This window comes from Ooceraea biroi, chromosome 1 (genome assembly GCF_003672135.1).
Source record: "Ooceraea biroi isolate clonal line C1 chromosome 1, Obir_v5.4, whole genome shotgun sequence".
NCBI lineage: Eukaryota > Metazoa > Arthropoda > Insecta > Hymenoptera > Formicidae > Ooceraea > Ooceraea biroi.
Genome location: NC_039506.1, coordinates 19,153,535 through 19,173,530, shown reverse-complemented (window position 1 = coordinate 19,173,530; position 19,996 = coordinate 19,153,535). Strand labels below are relative to the sequence as shown.

Genomic DNA, 19,996 nt, shown 5'->3' with positions numbered 1-19,996 from the left:
TGCAATGTTTATCATGTTTGAATAGCAAATTTAGCTCTTGGCTACATGTTAGCATTAGTTGGTTTGTTTTAAATCTTGGTCCAAGGTTGACCAAGTCCTGTAGGACCTATAACAGGAATTCTCGGATTTTCTTCTTCGGTTTCACAAAATAATTCTTTTGTTACAGATCCGTTGTTCCTGTAGTAGTATATGAATCCGAGCCCTCGTCCATAATCGCGTACGCGCTGGACTCGCACGACTACAAGCACGCGCTGCAGGAGCTGCTGCGTACGACGAAGGGTTCGGACTCCAATGCTAGTCCGCTGAGCAAACGCAAGTTTCCAGAGGGCAAGGACAACACGCTTGACCTGACGCAGTCGAGCGACTTCAAGCGGTCGTCCATGCTCTCCTTCTTCCGCGGCAACAGTCCCAATCTAGCGGCCAATAGTCCCATCGAGTCCGACAAGAACGTGGCGAGCGTGGAGTCGAGTAGCGGCGCCGTCGGCCCCGACGTCGACGATGAGAAGAAAGCGATCAAGCAGCAGAACTACATCGAGGTGCAGTTTAACGACGCGACGACCAATTTCTTCTGTAGGATATACTTTGCCGCGCAATTCGCCGCTCTGAGGGAGAGCGTCCTGCCCTGCGGCGAGGACGGCTTCACGAGGAGCCTGAGTCGGAGCGTGCAATGGGCGGCGAGAGGCGGAAAGAGTGGCAGCGCCTTCTGCAAGACCAGAGGTAGGATCGGTCTCTTCCATAAATCGTGACGTTACATCAATTCATTAACGATTAATTTTATAACTTTTATGATCAAATTAAGCAAATAATGAATAACGCGTTCATATAAAATTTTCAGAATCTAATTTTCCAGCTTATTTAACTACCCGATAAAAATAATTTTATACATTAAACGAGTATCATGTAAAGATGAGAAGTGAAATCAGATTTTATGAAGCCTAATTGTGATTTTTAATAGGTTTAACATGAACGTTATTTGTGCAGAATATAATGTGCGTTATCTTTGTTTGCAGATGATAGATTTGTCATAAAGGAGATGTCCCGGCTCGAGATGCAGATCTTCCTCGATTTCGCGCCAAACTACTTCACCTACATGGAGAAGTGCCAGCTGACCAAGCAGCCAACCTTGCTCGGCAAGATAGTTGGTGTGTACCGCGTGTCATTCAAGAACAACACAACCAACGCGGCTCTCCGCACCAGCGTGCTGGTGATGGAAAACCTGTTTTACAACCGGACCATCACCGATAAGTTCGATCTGAAGGGCTCCGTGCGGAATCGATTGGTGAATCCGGACGACACGTGTCACGAGGGCGACCTGGTCTTACTAGACGAAAATCTGTTGAACAGTACGTATTTTTCGCTTATCTGCAGACAGCGAGTCACTCAAGTGCGAGACTCCTTAATGAACCGTATTTTCAGTGAGCTGTGACTCTCCCCTGTACATCCGATCGCATTCCAAAGCAGTATTGAACCGAGCAATCGAGCAGGATACCAAGTTCCTGGCAGACAACTCCGTGATGGACTATTCGTTGCTGGTGGGCTTGGAACCGAGTTCTGACGAGCTCGTGCTCGGCATAATAGGTAAAGCTGCAGTTCAATCCTCTCGTCGATCAGCATTGTAGCAGTCAAATATTAGATATATGCACGAGTCTTTTTGTTTCTTTTCTTATTGCTCTAGAAAAATTGTTTAAGTTTAAAAATTAATTTTTTTAATTTAATTTTAATTTGGCGGTTCTGAAATGTTGGTATTAAAGTCTTTGAATTGTCACATGGGATAGAGAACAGTTATTCCTTACACATTAATAAGGTAAAGTGAGAGTTTTCCAAAAAAGATTTGTGCATATACCTGATGAAAAAATAATCACATAACAATCACACTTTCGATGCAGTAATGTGTCCTATAATATTAACGTAATAATGATTATCTTCAATAATCAAGATAGTCTCACCTTATCATCATTTTTTGCTCAACAGATTACATAAGAACGTTCACTTGGGACAAGAAGCTGGAGACCATGGTGAAGAAATCTGGCATACTAGGCGGCCAGGGCAAACTGCCGACGATAATCTCGCCGGAGGAGTATCGCGCCAGGTTCATCGCCGCGATGCATCGTTACTTTCTGCCGGTGCCGGACAGATGGTCGGGTCTGGGCAAGAGCGTCGAGATACCATCCGAGTCAACAACGTAATTATGCTAAAGATTGAGATTCGCATTTTTCTACGCGGTGCGATCGTGCGACTGATCGCATGTATGTACATACGAAACGGTTTTTCTACGTATTTTCGAGGAGCGCGAGCGTGTTGGCGTTACACGCGTTATTTGGCTGTTATTTTATACATTGTAACAAAGCGTGCTCTCTGCGGCGAGGGGCACGCCGATGGAAAGTCGCGCGTGTGTGTGTGATATCGTCCGCGAGATACCGGTTTTTAATATCTCGACTAGAGCGCGTAACGTAAATCAATATCCCGGTTTCTCGCGCGGAAACTTCTATGGCTGTTTGTAAAATAAATTACGTACGCACGTATTATATACCGATATATATGTATATGTATATGTATATATGTGTGTGTATATATATATATATATAAAATAGTTAAGCGCATGTACATAGTACAACTCTTTTGCAATACGTCTGAAAAGCGGTTGCTGCTTACTGCCCGCCGCCCCAAGTTCGAAAGTACAAAAGGCACTCATGAAAACGTAGACAGCAAGGCTAAGAAAGCACCATTATTAATATTTTATTTAATTCTCCAAAAATTCTTTTTTATGTACACGTGACTATTATTTTAGCCGTTGTAATAGTCAAATAAACAATAATCGTAATTTCAACGTAGTAGTAGTAATAGTAGTAGTACATTCTTGTCCTCCTTCTTGTCAATACTCCTATGCTCCATCTCGGACACGGCCTATGCGTTACACAAACATAAAGGAAGGTATTAAAGCGTGTACCTTACTGGAAAAAATATCGCGTACTCGCACTCTCTTACTCTCGTTCTCTCACACACTCTCTCTCTTTCTCTCTCTTTCTCTCTCTTACGACTAATATCCACTATTATTTACATAAACGTAATCGCAGTGACAAAGCCGTATGCGACACCTGGACACACTGGATCCAGCTATATATTGCATCGTCGGAAATTAGATTATCGGGTTAAGCTTGGACTCTGAATTCCTTGTTACCTTCACACCTCTTGGAGACTACGATTTACGCCTACAAATAAGAGGAGGAGATACGAATATCCGTAAAAGACACACTTTAGATGTTCGCTCGCAAAGAACGGAAAAAATTCCTTCTTGCTATCTGATACGCGTGGTGAGATAGAAAGAAACTTCTACCCCCGAAGGGGCTGGAGGGAACTAAATTCGTCGCTACGCGGAATATAAATAGGATCTTAACGGAAACAAAGTACAAGTAGTCCGTAGCACGAATAATCGTCCGTCTATGTTGCGAAAGGTACGCGAAAGATATACTGATATCGAATAACGTTACATCGCCAGCTGCCATACAAGAGCATTCGTGTGAATATCGTGAAGTCTAGCGTTGCATAAAACAGGCAGTACGTAATCTCTAGTTGTGCATTTAGTCGACGAAATAATCCAATCGAGGAACTCCTCGCCGCTTTATCGCGAGACCGAGGAAAGAGATACCGGGTTAGTTGATGTCAATCTCTCCCATCTCTCCCGGACTGTTCTCTCTCTTTTTGTTTACGTTCCGTTACTCGCGAATTCCTCGAATTTTTGTCTCATCGTCAGTTACCCCTGTCACATGTTCTCAGTTATTACAAGTAAAACAAACGTCACGTAAATTTGAAGTACATCACAATCTCTCCTTTTTTTACAAATTTTTACACGATAGAATCTTCGTTTACCTCGTTAGCTTAGCCTCGTAATATTTATACCATCGAGATACTCGGTATACGCCTATACATGTATGGAAACGGAAACGCGCGCGCGAACAACGCGAGTATTGCAAGCATCGCTAGTTTAGGAGGAAATACAGCGAAAGGATCAGTAATAAACCACCTAAGTTCCACGAATAAATGAACATCTCCGAGTCTGCGCTACAGCGACCGGTTTCGCTGCTCTCCGCTCCGCATCGGGCTCTGCCGTCAGCCGTCCTAGTAGCGCGAAGAAAGGTTCTCGTTCCTCGCAGGGAACGAGAATCGCGGAAACCGTGGCGGGTAGTCATCTTTTGTACTGTTGGCGTGGAAGTGATAGCGAGAGTTCACCGTCCAGTCGGATACAAGGAGTACAGCCAAGATATCCGAGAAACGTCCGCGAGTCTACGCCGTACAGGAACAAGGAAGCAGAGCTCCCGGGACAGAGACGATTCTCAACGCGCTCGAGCTCAACTGACCAGGACTCGATGTTCCTCATCGCTTCCTGCGGAGTGATCTTGACGCGTTTTTCGGAGAACTCTTGCCCCTCTTCGGTCCATCGGCCTCTCACCGACCGTAACGAGCCACTCTTCAGCGTCCCTTCAGCACTGGATCTCCCACGAAGAGGAAGCTGCGAGGGATAGTATCCTAGTGATCAGGACCCGCTTTACAGCTCATGCTCGTTGAACAAACGGCGACGTCGTCGTCGTCGTCGAGGAAATCGACGCATCGCATGCAATCTCGCGTTCTTTTCCTCTTCCTGTCTCCAGACAGAGCGTTTTCCTCGTGAGAATGGAGCCTCTCCTCCTCTCCCGTCCTCCTCTTCTTGTCCAGCCGCTTCCCCGCGTACGCGTTTCTCTCCCGTCTCTCCCTCGTTCCATGCCCCGGGCAACACAATCCTCGCACCGGAAACGTAATCGCGCGCGTCTAACGCGACGTCTCGCGCTCGCGCGTCGCCAACTAACACAGTCACTTTTATCTCTGCGGCTCGCCTAGACCGAATTGCGTCTGCTGTGGCTGCGTCTGCTGCTGCGTCGCATTGCCGGACGCGCTGCACCGGCCGCTCGCGGCGTGATGCTGCATCACGGTCGTCCCCGTCGAGTTCGCCTGCAATCCGTTCTGGCTCGGGGACATGCCTGCAACACATAGATATTGCAAGTTCTGATTTTTTTAAACAATATCCAGAATTAATAATAAAAACAAAGAAATCAAACTAAAGCTAAAGAGAAGGAGAAACATTATGTCAGAGAAACGGTTCATGACTTTGAAGCAGTTATCAAAACCAGTGCGAACAATACCGATCTGCTGGTCTCTGCTAGTTGCTGATGGAAGCTATTCTAATCTCTAATCGAGCTGATTACCAATTAAAGCTGTCAACAACTTACCCGACGGAGTCTTTTCACCAGCCGACATCTTGGAGAACGCCAGCAGCGCGTCCGGGAAATTCGGGGGAGTAGCTGGCGTGTTGCACGGAGTTATCTGCAAGCGCAAGAATAGTCTCGCTTAAAAACAGATTTAAAAAAGTTCTCGACGAGGGCATTAGCTTCTCACTTCTCAGTTACATGCGCAGAATAATTTCATGACGCGAGTAGCGTTGACAAACACTGCTGATGGACAAAAATACAGAAGAGAGACATTACTCTTTTAACGCCCGCGAATATTTTGATCCCGGAATCAAAGGACGCCTTTAGGGATTCAAAGAGCATCGCCTGCTGCTTTGGATCGCAGCAGATCAGACTCGAAGTCGCTCAAAGTGACGGAAATCCATCGGTCGTGAAAGACGGCTGTTAGCATTAACGAGTTTGTTGAACCCTTCAGCTTCTGCGGCGCCGGTCACCCCTTTCCCCCCCGCCTAGCGTCAGATAGATGAATACGGCGATCAAACAATACGGGCACGACGCGTTGCACTAGCGTGGCAACGACCAGCTCCGATAATCCGTCGCCGATAAGCGGATAATTAAACACCGGCAACGGTGTTTGCCGTGTTTTGATGCTTCTTTCACAGACGAGTCCGCGCTTCCGCATTTCCAACGTTTTACGTACTAGCCTTTACGTCCGTACGGGGTGGTTTATCGTCGCTCTACAAAACAAACTGCCTTTATCTTGTTTGCGCTCGACATTGTTCAGAAATATAACGTAAAAGATACAACGCGTGGGAATGTGTAATGTGAAAACATGATGAAAGATACAACGCACGCAAACAGCGCGGCAGAGCATAATACAGAATATATAATAATCGTGCACCCATACAGGGTGGAAGAAAGTATTGGGGGTGTGATTTAGTTTTGAGGGTTTTGTTTGCTCAAAAACGCATGTATTTAAATATGATAATGAATGAATACCTTAATCAAAATATTTTCCTTCGTTTTCTAGAACTTTTTCCCATCTTTCTGGCAAGAGACGGATTCCACCACGATAAAATCACTCTTCTTTTCAGTTGATCCATTCGTCGACGAATTTTCGCACTTCTTCCAAATTATCAAAGTGTGTATCCTCTAAAGCGTGTTGCATCCACCGGAACAAATAATAATCGCATGGAGCAATGTCCGGAGAAGACTTGCCATTCAAGCTCTAATAGTGTTTCTTTCACTGATAACGCAACGTCAGGTCGAGCGTTGTCACGAAGAAGAATCACTTTCCGTCGTTTGCTCGCAATTGGTGGTCGTTTTTCGTCCAATGCTTGCTTCAACTTGTACAATTGGTGTCGATAACGATCAGCCGTGACAGTCTCATGCGGATTTAACAGCTCATAGTACACTATCCCACCAAATACAGAGCATTACTTTTCAACCGTGAATATTGCGTCTCGGAGTGGATGTTGATGGTTCGCCTGGATCCACCCATGATTTTCTGCGTTTCGGATTATCAAAATAGATACACTTTTCATCCCCAGTAACAATCCGAGACAAAAGACTCTTCTTTTTTTGCCTGGCGATCAACGAAATGCAAATGTTCAACCGGTTCGCGATGGCACTTTCCGATAATTCATGTCGAACCCATTTCCCTTCTTTCTGAATTTTTCCCATTTCATGTAAATGTTTGGTAACTGTTCTACGATCAACATTTAATGCTCTGGCAAGTTCTGAAATGGATTCTGTTGGATTTTCGTGCAATAATGCTTGCAACTCTGCATTTTCAAGCTTTCTTGGTTTTCCCGAGCGTTCTTTGTCCTTCACATCAGTATCACGACTTTTAAAGCGTCTAAACCAGTATTCGCACGTCTTAATTGATGGGGCAGAATCACCATAAGTTTCCACAAGAATTCTATAACCGTCAGCCGCAGTTTTGTTTTGATTAAAAAACAAAAGCAACGCATGTCGAAAACGCTGTTTCGGAAGTTGGATTTTTACGATGATATAAACACGACTGTTATTGCATCTATTGCTATAATGCTACTAAATGTGATGGATAATGTCAAGACTGTAAGAAACAACAGTTATCGGAAACAGCTATTGGAACAAACTGACACTACAGCCATCTGTTGCAAAACCCTCAAAACTAAATCACACTCCTAATACAAAGTCGAGCATGCAATCAGGGAGTATCGTTTCCCCAATTACATGTTCCCAATTGAAAAGATAATTACATTTTCCATCTAACTATGACAGCGGGTACAATGTTATTCTCTGAACGATATGCTTCTTAGCCCCCGGGCAGGCCAACGGTGGGGTTTTAGTGAGTAAGAGTCTCACACTCCCTCCGCACCTCCCAAAAGGTGCGGGGGGGCCATGATGGATTTCTCCACCTAAAAAACAATGTTATTGCCTTTTTAGATCAGCTGCATCACGGATCTAGCACGGACTGTGCTAGACTGTGCAGGGGCACGAGGATAACGCGGGATCGATCGTGGGGGCACAGGCACGCGAGGTAAAAAGAACGTGCACGTCCGAGGGTGGTGTGCAATACAACGGACGGTCTTGCAGACCGCGATTTGGCACACGACTTATCGGAATGCGCCGTCGCCGACACCGAGAATAGTACACGCATCTACTAGCGACTGCCTGTTCGGCAGCGGTTCTCCTTTGTGTCGAGAGCGTGTCACCTTCACTCTCGTCCAATATCACGGGGGCCATCCGGAGTCGTTTCGTCCCCGGTCTGCTACCGGCGCGGCCCTTTGCCCTTCGACAACCGGTTTCCCTAGTCCGATCGCGATTTAATTGGACCTCCGAGTATTTATTGACCGGTCAATTACGGTCTGGTTAATCAAGCTTCGAGGATGACCATTACGCTGTTATCGTACTGTGATTACTTTATTTTCATTGGTATCCCTCGTTAATGCATTTACCGCCAAGCGTATTTCAGCTAACTTTGCAATCATGTCAGTGGGCTCGTTAGATTCATCATGATGCGTGCGTGTGCATAATCGTTTTTAAAATTTGACAAACGATGCTATAAAGTTGCTTATAACGTGCACTTTGTTCGTTATGCTCTTTTGTTACTGTTAACTCATCATCGGTGACCGGCCAGATAGAAAGCTCAGTATCGGTCACCGGTGATCGGTCATGATGATAAACGTGTTAACTCTGATAGCTCCTTTCGGCATCTTATCTCGGGATGTTTGTGTAACTTTTAATTGATGATTCTATTGGGTTGGCCAAAAAGTAATTGCGTTTTTTTCCAATAGATGGACATACATGTCTTGAAATGTAACTAACTTCATTCTAAACCGCAAATTCATTATGTAGGTTAACAACTCACAGTTCAAGCTTGTTTTAGAAAAAGAAAGTGCACGATTTCGTTAACAATTGTTTGTTTGCCGTCGATTTCAAAATGGAAAATCAAAAAGAACATTTTCGTCATATTTTGTTTTATTACTTCTGAAAAGGGAAAAACGCTGTGCAAGCTCATAAAAAGTTATCTGATGTATATGGCGAAGATGCTTTAAAACTGCGGCATGTCAAAATTGGTTTACTAAATTTCGATCTGGAGATTTTAATGTGAAAGATGCACCACGCTCAGGAAGGCCAATCGAAATTGATGATGACAAAATAAAGGCACTGATCGATTCGAATCGGCGTTTAACGACACGAGAGATTGCTGAGAATCTTAACATATCGAAATCGAGTGTTGAAAACCATTTAAAACGACTTGGATACATTAGTAAGCTCGATATTTGGGTAACACATGAGCTTAAAGAAATTCATCTCACTAAGCGTATTGACATCTGCGATTCTCTTTTGAAACGTGAGGAAAATGATCGATTTTTGAAACGTATGATAACAGGCGACGAAAAATGGATCGTCTACAACAACGTCAAACGAAAAAGATCGTGGAGCAAGCGTGATGAACCTGCTCAAAGCACTTGAAAAGCAGATATTCACCAAAGAAAGATTATGCTGTCAGTCTGGTGGGACTTTAAAGGTATTGTGTATTTTGAGCTGCTTGCAAGGAATCAAACCATTAATTCAGACGTATACTGTCATCAACTGGATAAATTAAATGATGCCATCAAACAGAAACGTCGAGAATTGGTGAATCGCAAAAGTGTTGTGTTTCACCATGATAACGCTAGACCACGTACAAGTTTGGTCACTCGTGAAAAATTGTTGCAGCTTGGATGGGATGTGTTACCATGATGTTACCACATCCACCATATTCGCCAGACCTGGCACCATCAGATTACCATTTGTTTCGTTCTTTGCAAAACGCCTTGAATGGTAAAAACCTTTACTGCTGATGAGGATATGAAATCGTTGTTGGAATTGTTTTTTGCTGAAAAAGATAAGAACTTTTTTGAGCGCGGAATCATGAAGTTGCCTGAAAAATGGCAAAAGATAATCAAACAAAATGGACAATATATTGTTTAATAAAGTTTTTGTTTCCCATGAAAAATTCGCCTTTCATTTATATTAAAAAAAACGCAATTACTTTTTGGCCAACCCAATAGTTGACCGGGGGGCTGAATTTTCCTCGCTCGATTTACGGCGTCAATCGACGTTAATCTGAAAGTTTCGGGGAGGATATAAAGTATACGGATCTTGCACCGCATCCTGCGCTACGCTCGAAAATGACTGGCATCGACCCACTTCTCCACTTTTTATCCAGTGTTGAATTCGCTGAAGCCGGGGAAGGAAAATACACGGAACGCGGCAAACAACGGGAAAGAGCAGCAAACTTTTGCCAGAGAATGCGAGCGACGACACGTTGCAGCATGCGCGTTAAATAATGAGTGCATCTGGTGAACGGCGGTGGAGTTCGTTTTCTCGGTCGAAGAGCAACGATGAGTTTTCCATCGCCGGAATTTCCGCGATTTCGGCCGCTTCCAGTATCTCGGCGATACACGTATCGCTGCGCCTCGAGATAAGAGATCCTATCACGAAATTAACTGATGAACGACGATGTTGTTCTTCTACTTTATCTACGCTGTATCTCAAATTTGTCTGGAACTTGTATTCTATATCGGTCACAACCCGCAGATCATTGAATTTGTTTAGAACTTCTAACTTAATCAGCTGCGACTCAAAGATCAATTTGACTGAGACCTTGTGATCGACTGTGTGGCTTAACGATAACGAACAATTGAACCACAAGATTCGCCTGAAACTTCTATTTTAATCGGACATAATTGGCCATCAAGATCATTAAGAATCCCCTCAAAATTTTTATTTTAATCAACAGCAGATAAAAGATCATTGAATTTGATAGAACTCTTATCTTGGTCGACAATAACTCTCGAAGATCATTGAATTCGTCTAGAATTTCTACTCTGATCAATGACAATTCTCGAAGATTATGAATTCGTCTAGAATTTCTACTCTGATCAATGACAATTCTCGAAGATTATGAATTCGTCTAGAATTTCTATTCTGATCGACAACAGCTCTCGAAGGTCGTTGAATCCGCCGAAAACTTCGATTTTAACCGCGATTCAAAGATCGTTCACGTATGTAGATCAAAATAAATCACGCAATATCCGGCAAAGGGATTTGCACCCATCACCGAGCACCCTGTGCAAGAACACCAGGTCTCACGTGAGGGGAGGAAGCGGCGCGCGAGGTAGCGCGAGGTAAATGGCAGATCACGCGAACCTGGTCGGTAGTTACCAGAATAAACTACGACATATCGGATCGCGCATATCTCGGCGTGCGAGGTAGACCCGAGGAGGAGGAGCAGCTCGCTCGCTCGGAATCTACCCAGCAGACGACCACGCCAGGATGCCGCGCCGCCGGAATAGAGACACAGTAATCGAACGGTTCGTCTCCCTGGGACTCTTCGTCGCACCCAGCGGCCTTGCCCGCGACTATAAAATCATGCGGAACAAAGCCGCTCACAAGAGCGAGTAATTAATCAGGAAGATAGAGAGCAACGTAAATAGTTGGCGGAAGGGGTGGCAGTGAAGGTCAGACACGCGCTGCGATCGATCTTCCCTCCGTGTGCGTGTGCGCTTGTATACGCGTGCGTATGTGTGTATGCACATTAGCACGACCGAGTGGCAGAAGGAAGTATTATTTCGTGAATTGCGTCGGCCCGTCGCATTGTCCCTCCTCCCCCTCGCCCTCCGCCACCTTCCCGGAATTCGTCCGCTCTACGTGCGATCTTTGGGTCTTCTCTCTTGCTGAACCTACTTTTGAATAATCAATAAGACGAGAACGTACACCGGCGGCGGCGGTGGCGGCCCACGCGAGCCCACGAAAGTTTTAACTCGCGCGACTGCATTACGTCACGTTACGTGGGTCGAGGGGATCAAGAAAACGGAGAGAATAAATCTAACACGCCGGGTACGGCCGTCGAATGAACTCGCCGTAATCAAAGCTCGTCGAGGAACGGCAGCAGGAAGTCGAACAAGATGCTCCTCGTCGCCGAGAACGAGGAGTAACGCACGTAACGCGATTCTGACGCAATGCACCGTCACGTAATCGGTGTCGGGAATAATATTGTTACAGATAACATCGACGCGCCGGTACATAATATCATTACATAAAATAATGATAACGATTCTGCCCGGGCTGGAGAATAACTAACAACGAAATCATTCCAGATAATTTTACAAGTGGGAGACGATGACGAGAATTCCCAATTACGCTGGAGCGTTTTAAACATCTTGACGATATCAAGTTTTACAAGTGAGCATTCGAGCAACATAAATAAAGCGAAATCGAGGGGATTCGCCTCACGATTTTCCCATGCAATTTCCCGTGTGAATTCTGTTCGCGTAACTATGCTGTTCCTCGAAGGAGAGGCCTTATCTGCAGTGTCGTTCCTCACGTTAGAAAGGAGGAAGAGACGCAGCCGACGACTCTTTGACGCGGAAATAGAACTCATTGATTGCGCGGGGCGCACGGATATAGATGCGGGTCCGCCCGCCTACGTACTCTTCGTCAGTCACTCTACAAGCGAACGACGTGGATGCTTACTTGGCCGAAGTGGGTGCCGGCTCCCTGGGCGCAGGAGGGTATCGCCGCCTCTTGGAAGAAAATGCTCAGAGCAGTCTGCAAGAGAGAAAGTACGGCGATTAGAAGTGCTCGATTACAAGCGCCAATGCGATAATAATAATAATAATAATAATGATAATAAGTTGTATTACTATATCGTTATCTCCCTTTTCCCAACATACGCTTGACGTATTTCGATACGATTACGTTGGTAAACATTTGCAATTCTTTCTCACATTTCTTTTATAATGAATCATTGCGTATATTGCAATGTTTTCGCTGAAAATATTTAATGTTTGAGATGATGATACAGTTTCAGGTTGAGTCTCGGCACTGAGAGGAAAGAATGGTTGCATTTACTATAATTTATAACTGTAATTTACAGTAAGCTCTGGTGACAACAATATTATTTTACTATTGACAACAATATTATTATATTATTATTACACATATTATATATAGTTGATCTTGTGCTGCATGCACTAAAGGTATAATTAAATGTTATAAAATTATAATTATCAATATATCCCATGTTGTGATCATACTGATTTAAAAAAAGTAGTCAATTTATTTGTCATTTTTTATCTAGATTTTTATTATTTATTATGAATATTGAAAATATCATAATTTGTAGTATCCTTACAAACGTTATAGTAAAACTCTAAAAATGGGTATTCTAATTATAGTTATTTTACTATACATATATTTACAGTCACAATAGCACTTGTTTTTCAGTGTACTAAAATAATCGCCTTTATCTCGAGAAAGCAAAATCTGATCTATTTAAATATGCTCTTTAAAAAAAAACAAACCTCAAACTGCAATCATATTATTTACAGGAATTCCTAGTGCCTTTTCTGTATATTTTCCACTCCTGCATTTTCTATTTTTACTCTCTAGCAGGTCGAGGAAGATATTAAATTGCGATATCGATACGCTTTCAGGTTGCAGAATGTTTAGCGCGTAGGTATCAGTTTCAATCAAGTACAAAGAATCGCGTGTAATCATCTGCACAATCAAAAGCGACGAAAGAAAGGGAACGATACGAGCGAGAACGGTCGAACGAGAACTTTCCTATGCCAGATATCATTAAAACGGTTATCGCGATCTTTCGGCCGTCTCGTAAGCCGCTTCGTCAGTATCGTCTGGTGCTTAACGGTATCGATATCCGATCCCTGTGCCCGACCGGCATCGGATATCCATATCCGCGAAGGTTCGCGTTCGCCGACAAAGGTATCCCATAATCGCTGATAACTGCTGCTAACACAACAGTAATTTCCACGCTTCGCCGCCAATTATCAACAGTTATTCGTGTACCGATAATTATCCGTAAACAGCACGCCACGTCGAGAACAAAAATTATTTTATTTTAATATTATGTAATGAAATAATGAAATAATAAAATAATAATCAATTACAATCAACGATCGCACGATTATTAAATTTTGTAATTTTACGTTGCGTTATCTTTTACACTGTTTTATCATTATACTACTTTTTACAATTTGGATTCTATTTAAAGATAATTGAACGTACTATTTAATTATATTTAATCGAACGGATACAACTCTATCAAGCCAAGATTGTTCGAATTACGGCTACAGCGAGCTTATTATAAGACAACGCTTGCTACAATATTACAAGGCGAACGCATTGCGCAATAAAAATATACACCGTGACATTCGACCAACTGGCGTTTAATTAAAACGCCGGTGATACTCGATACATTGAGAGCATTAGCATAAGAATGTAATAGGCCAGCTCGCGCGCGCGGCATGAAACACGTTTCATATTTCGGTCAGAACACCGTCGCGGCGAAAGGGATAAAACGTGCGAAGGTGGGTCCACCATTGTCTATTCGCGCACTGGTCGTGCTTACTTGCACTTTCGTGCGAGTACGTGCAACAAAACGGGAGTTGGAAATAGCAGTTCTGAAAAATGAAAGAAAAAAAAAAGAGAGAAAGGGAGAGAGAAGTTGAGAAGAAAGAAATCTTAAGAATCAAGTAAAAGAAATTAATTTGCGGATTTATGAAAAGAAAACTCGGGAAAGCGTGCGAGGAGAATGACAATCAAGCAATTAATCAAACACGAGCGAAAATTGTCAATTGGCGCTCGCATTCCGACGGATATACTGTTAATTAAGTGAATTATATAATTAATGAGGTGGATATTTAATTGACACAGAGCGACCGCGCGATATATTACCGGTAGCATTAATTATGCTGCATACAATTTACTGTCGCAACGGTACGTAATATTGTATCTAATATCGAAGATGTAATCGTCCGTGCTTCTCGATTACTCATTAATTTATTCGTGTCAAATAATTAGAATTCGATAAAATATACTAGTTGCATATCTGCAAATTAATTCAATTCGCTCGACATTATTCAATTCTGAGAACAATTTGACCATCTCAAAATTTACATATTGTCCCGCCTCGTGCGATTTTAGAGTCAACATAACGTCGACGAAATACCATGTGACACGACAAAACGATAACTGAAATTGTTCCACTTCGTTCGTTCTTTTTCAGAAAAAGTTTCAAATCTCGCTAAAAAAAAAAACACCAGATTAATTCGCGGATCTGTAATATTTACGCTGTTGCAATTGGCAATCGGGTGACACGCGCGGTGAGCTCCAACGAGCCAACACGGAGGGATACGAGAACGCGACGACGTCTCGCGCTCGCGAATAGCAGCGTGGTTCCGCTTTAACGCACCGCACCGCCACGCTCGAGCGGGGAAAGTTCTCTCAGATGAAAAGAATTCGCCGTAGCGCTCGCGCGGCATTATCCATCTCGCGTTCCCTCCGCGACGTGGATCGGGATCGATAATGTGGCAATTTTATACATATAGATATATATGTGTGGCGAGGCGAGTCGAGTCACGGGACGCCGCGGGGGACGTGGAAAAACCGCTCGAAACTGCACATTCATTTCGAAACGCAGAAGGAAAAAGTTAAATATTCATCCAGCGATATTTCGTGGCGCGCATTGCGCGATACACTCGCGAGAACGAGAAATCGAGATTTTCCTTTTTCACCTCCCGAAGCACGCGATAACGAGACACCCTGTATATCACGCGCACTGTGTCGGATTGACACGTAAGAGACGGGACGAGGAGCGCGTTCCCGCGTGTATAAATACACATTGCCGCATTGTTTACATCGTGGTCAAAGCACACATGCACACACAGAGAAAGAGAGAGAGAGAGAGAGAGAGATTCCTCAAGCTAGCTCTAATCACGATGATGCGCACGATGTCTGTGTATGTCGCAACCTACGTCTCTCTTTCTGTCTTTCCTTTCGTTAGTTTTCCCTCTTTCTCTCTCTTTCTCGTTTTCTCTTCGTTTCCTTCCACGATTACGCGTAATCGCGTAATAATACGTAGGAAAGAAGGAAAAGGAGCATCGATTTGCGCGTTAAATTTGCGTAGCACGTTAGCCGCGCGTGAAATCATCGACGCTTCCTTCACCGCACCGAAGATAAAAATTTAAGAAACGAGATTAACGAGATAACAAAACCTAGGCAAGGCAAGAAATCGGTAATCTAGTTCGCGCGCGTGTTGTGTGCGGTCTGAGATGTCTTAATAATCTTGATAACAAGCGACAAACTTTCGAATAATAATCATTAATATAAATCCGAATGATGAACAATCGCATTACATCGGATTTAAGTACTGTTCAAAAAAAGAAAAAGAGTAAAAACAACTTTTACGACGCTGTTTTTCTCAGCGCGTTACGCGCCGCATTCGGCGAATGCGAGGCGAAAATTACTATGTCTTAATGCTCAAGTAATTAAGATTTCTCGAAAGAGAGTTCGACGCCCACGTGTCCTGACCTTCAGGAAACCCGCAATCGCCAAATTCGACGAGCCTAAATCTCCATCCATAAATCATAAACATGGAAGACCAGAGCCTCGCATTAACCGTGACCACCGTGACGCTTCCATTGTCGAGCGCGAATAAACATGAATGAGTCATGCTCGCGCATGCTCGCAGCGCGTGCTGCCCAAATTCGCCGAAATTAAGCCGGTTCCTAGTTCCAGCTGCGGCTTGCGGGACTCGCAAGCAGGTTGACACACATACACGATATAGTTCGTGGAAAACACGGACGCGTAAACACGGCAGAACACCGCGTGACTCGCCGTAAATAGCGATTATCGATCCCTTCTGTCGCAACACTCGGCTTGACGATTGGGATGCAATCGTTCGTCTCACATGTACAGTGAGTAACAAAAATATTCGGACACCACAGTACTTTTGAATATCGGTGTATATTTCAATTGTTTAGGAATGACAAAAGTAAAAATTTTTTTTCTTATGATGTATCATTTATTGTAGTTAACAAAAATATGCAATTTAATGTATCTATGTTTAGCCATTACATTTTTATAAACATTAAATGAAATATTGTCCGATTTTCGCGTTACAAAAATATTCGGACAGTCAATATATTTTCTCAATATATTAGGCAATACATTATTTAAGACACCAGTACCTCGGTCAAAACCAATGTTTACAAACATACTATGAGTATCAGGAACTTGGAATTCCATTTATCCTCAGTATTACGTCTATCGTCAGTGAAAATGGGTCGCAAAAGCAAAAATACATCTTTCAATATAAGACAACTCGTGATTTTCCATCGTGAAAAAGGAAAATCTTATCGTGAAATTGGTACCCTGTTAAATTTAAGTAAGAGCACTGTTGCGGACATTATAAGAAGGTTCCAACGAGAAGATCGCATTGAATCCATAGCGCAAACTGACCGGCCAAGGATATTAAATGTTAGAGAACGCAGACAAGTTGTACGAAAGATACAAAAAAATCCACGTTTGAGTGTTCCAAAATTAGCAGTTGAAGTTTCTTAAGAAACTGGAAAAAGTATGCATCCCCAAACAATTCGTCGAACATTAAAAGAAAATGGATATAATGGCCGAGTAGCCAGAAAAAAACCATTTATTAACGAGGTGAACAGGCGAAAACGTGTGGCGTTTGCAAAAGAATTTAGTAGCAAGGATGAAACATGGTGGGATGATGTGATCTTTTGCGATGAGAGTAAATTCAATATTTTTGGGTCCGATGGACGAGCCATGGTGTGGCGTAAACGTAACAGAGAGTTAGATCCAAAAAATTTGCGTGCTACGTTTAAGCACGGTGGAGGAAGTATACTTGTCTGGGGCTGTATTTCAACCGCTGGTGTTGGCAATTTAGTTTTTATTGACGATATTATGGACAAAAACAAATACTTGAAGTTATTAAAAGATAATTTACTGCAAAGTGCTGCGCACATGGGAATTGAAGCAACATTCAAATTTTATCAAGATAATGATCCCAAACACAAAGCTCGAATTGTACAAGAATTTTTATTGTATAATTGTTCCAAAGTGTTGCACCCTCCACCTCAATCACCAGACTTAAATCCCATCGAAAATCTGTGGGATGACTTGGACCGGCGAATACGCTTAACTCCCATACGTACAAAAGAAGAGTTAAAGAAGTTACAAGAAGAATGGCAACAAATAAGTCCCGAATATTTAAGAAAAATTATTTCTAGTATGCCTAAACGCTTGAAGCATGTCCAAAATCAAAAGGGCTATGCTACCAAGTATTGAAATTTCAACGGTTAAGTTTTAAAATACCTTATTTGGTATGAGTGTCCGAATCTTTTTGTAACGCGAAAATCGGACAATATTTCATTTAATGTTTATAAAAGTGTAATGGCTAAACATAGATACATTAAATTGCATATTTTTGTTAACTACAATAAATGATACATCATAAGAAAAAAATTTTTATTTTTGTCATTCCTAAACAATTGAAATATACACCGATATTCAAAAGTACTGTGGTGTCCGAATATTTTTGTTGCTCACTGTACGTGACAATACATGTACGGGACAATTTCCAGAGAGATTGTTGCAGTAATGTAGTGCCGCGGTCGGGCAGCGCGGAGAAAGAGAGAAAGAGAGAGTGCTTTCCGAGCGGCCAGCATTGCGCAATAAATTCCCTGGCGATCGTGTGTAACATCGCGCCGTTACAATCACAACGTTACGCCTGATGTGCACGAAGACAATTATCGTTCATGCATCTCACGGTAACGCGCGATAAAATCCTCGTTGCGTTGCGCAACGAGGACGGCCGTGCGGATCGTTAGAGCCGCGAACGAAAACAAACGCAGACCGCCGCACTGGAATCTTTCGCCGAGAGGCGGGACGCAAAACGAGAACCAACTTCAGTCCGTCTCGCCAACTTGATCTTTTCTTCGAGTCTCTTCATGCAAACAGAGAAATTACGCTCAATGATCTTTACGCTTGATCTTTACTCGTCAATATACAGGAAACACGGACTATTTAATAATCTGAATTTTTTATTCAAGTAGTGATTCGCGAAGTTTTCCATTCGAGTATGCCGGATTTGAATTTCAAATGTAATTTCAATCGGTTTCGGTAAACAATTGAGATTCCGAAACAATTGAGGGACTCGGGTTTTTAAATTCAATCGGACTTCGGCGTGGAATAACGCGACAATTTCAAATAACTCGAACCGCTGTTTACGATTATTGTTTCGCGAATATCGCGTTTTACGGCGATCGTGGCGCTACCGGTTGATAAGGAGACGCGCGGACGCGCCGCGTGATTACGCGGCCCACGACGATCGTCACGCGTCGGTTTTGCGCCGCATGCCGGCCCGGAACATCGCAGCGGCGCGGACGCGCCGTTAGCAACATCGCGCGATTTTTATGAATGAAGCGAACGAACGGAGTGGAACGGCGTAGTGGCTAACTTCACGACGTTCATTGACGCCGGAGCGGAGACGAGGCGGAGATGTCGCGGGCCAGGTGTGCCGGCGGCCAGCGATCACGCGACATCGCGCATCGTCTCCCGCGACGCGACAATTCATGGCAACCGCGAACACTCGTCGATCAGCGAATCGGCGCATCTCCTGGCGCGTCGTCGTCGTCGACGAACGACGCGAGAGCGATCGGCCATTTTCGTCGCTTTGTTTACGTAGCGGTGTCCAGGCGAAAATACATCGCGGAGTATACATACACATATATATACACATGTATACAAGTGTATATATGTAAATTAGATATCTCGACACGCGCGTAAAAATACACTCTTATTTTCCCTCTCTCTCTTCCTAATCCCTAGGCTTGATCGTATCTTTGTCTCGGTTCCCCCTGCTCCCTCACCTCAAATTGCCAATGCGCCGCCTGCAGCAGTTGTTTTGCCTGCTCCCTGGCACAGCCGGCGGCTAACACGAACTGATTGATCATCACCTGCTCCCGAAGGGCGTCCATCTTCCTTCTTTTTTTCCTCTCGTGTCGGTCACGTTTCGTTACAAACGACACGAAGGGAGAGACGCGGGCGGCGTGGGAGGAGACGGCGGAGAGGAGACAGCCAGGGAGTCGGACAGAGAAAGAGAGAGGAACGAACGGACGGACGGACGTACGTACGTGCGTGTCGCGGTGAATAACGGCGACCGAACGCAACCAACGAGGGACGGAGGAACTCTGGCAAACCCGATGCGCGCGCGGTACGACGCGACGATGCTCACGGTGCGTCGCGGATTCCCGCGCCTGTCCGCCGTGCCTGCAGCAAGAACGAGCGAGCGAGCGCTCCGTCTACACGCGAGCCGCGCGGCGACGACTTGGCACGGTGAGCGGCGGGCGGCCCCTTGTTTTCAAAACTAAACTCATCGCGAGGCGGCCGCGACTACCGCGGTGAGCGCTGCGGGTCGC

At 44.0% G+C, this 19,996-nt stretch overlaps 2 protein-coding genes across 4 annotated transcripts in view; one reads left to right on the top strand and one right to left on the bottom strand.

Moving 5' to 3' along the window:
* The window catches only part of LOC105277992 (1-phosphatidylinositol 3-phosphate 5-kinase), a 10,958-nt gene extending 8,131 nt beyond the window's left edge, over positions 1 to 2,827 (top strand). For all 3 annotated transcript variants that reach the window (XM_026975430.1, XM_026975433.1, XM_011336763.3), the window contains exons 12-15: positions 167 to 717; positions 1,011 to 1,343; positions 1,417 to 1,578; positions 1,972 to 2,827. In XM_026975430.1, coding sequence (XP_026831231.1) covers positions 167 to 717; positions 1,011 to 1,343; positions 1,417 to 1,578; positions 1,972 to 2,186 — 1,261 coding nt within the window. In that variant the 3' untranslated portion in view covers positions 2,187 to 2,827. The remainder of the gene's footprint in view (positions 1 to 166; positions 718 to 1,010; positions 1,344 to 1,416; positions 1,579 to 1,971) is intronic.
* Positions 2,721 to 19,996, bottom strand: LOC105277991 (UBA-like domain-containing protein 2-A). The gene is made up of 4 exons (XM_011336762.3): positions 19,448 to 19,996; positions 12,231 to 12,305; positions 5,262 to 5,355; positions 2,721 to 5,012 (listed from the first exon to the last, which is right to left on the bottom strand). Exons 1-4 carry the CDS (start codon positions 19,553 to 19,555, stop codon positions 4,852 to 4,854), a joined length of 438 nt encoding a protein of 145 aa, XP_011335064.1. The 5' UTR covers positions 19,556 to 19,996; the 3' UTR covers positions 2,721 to 4,851.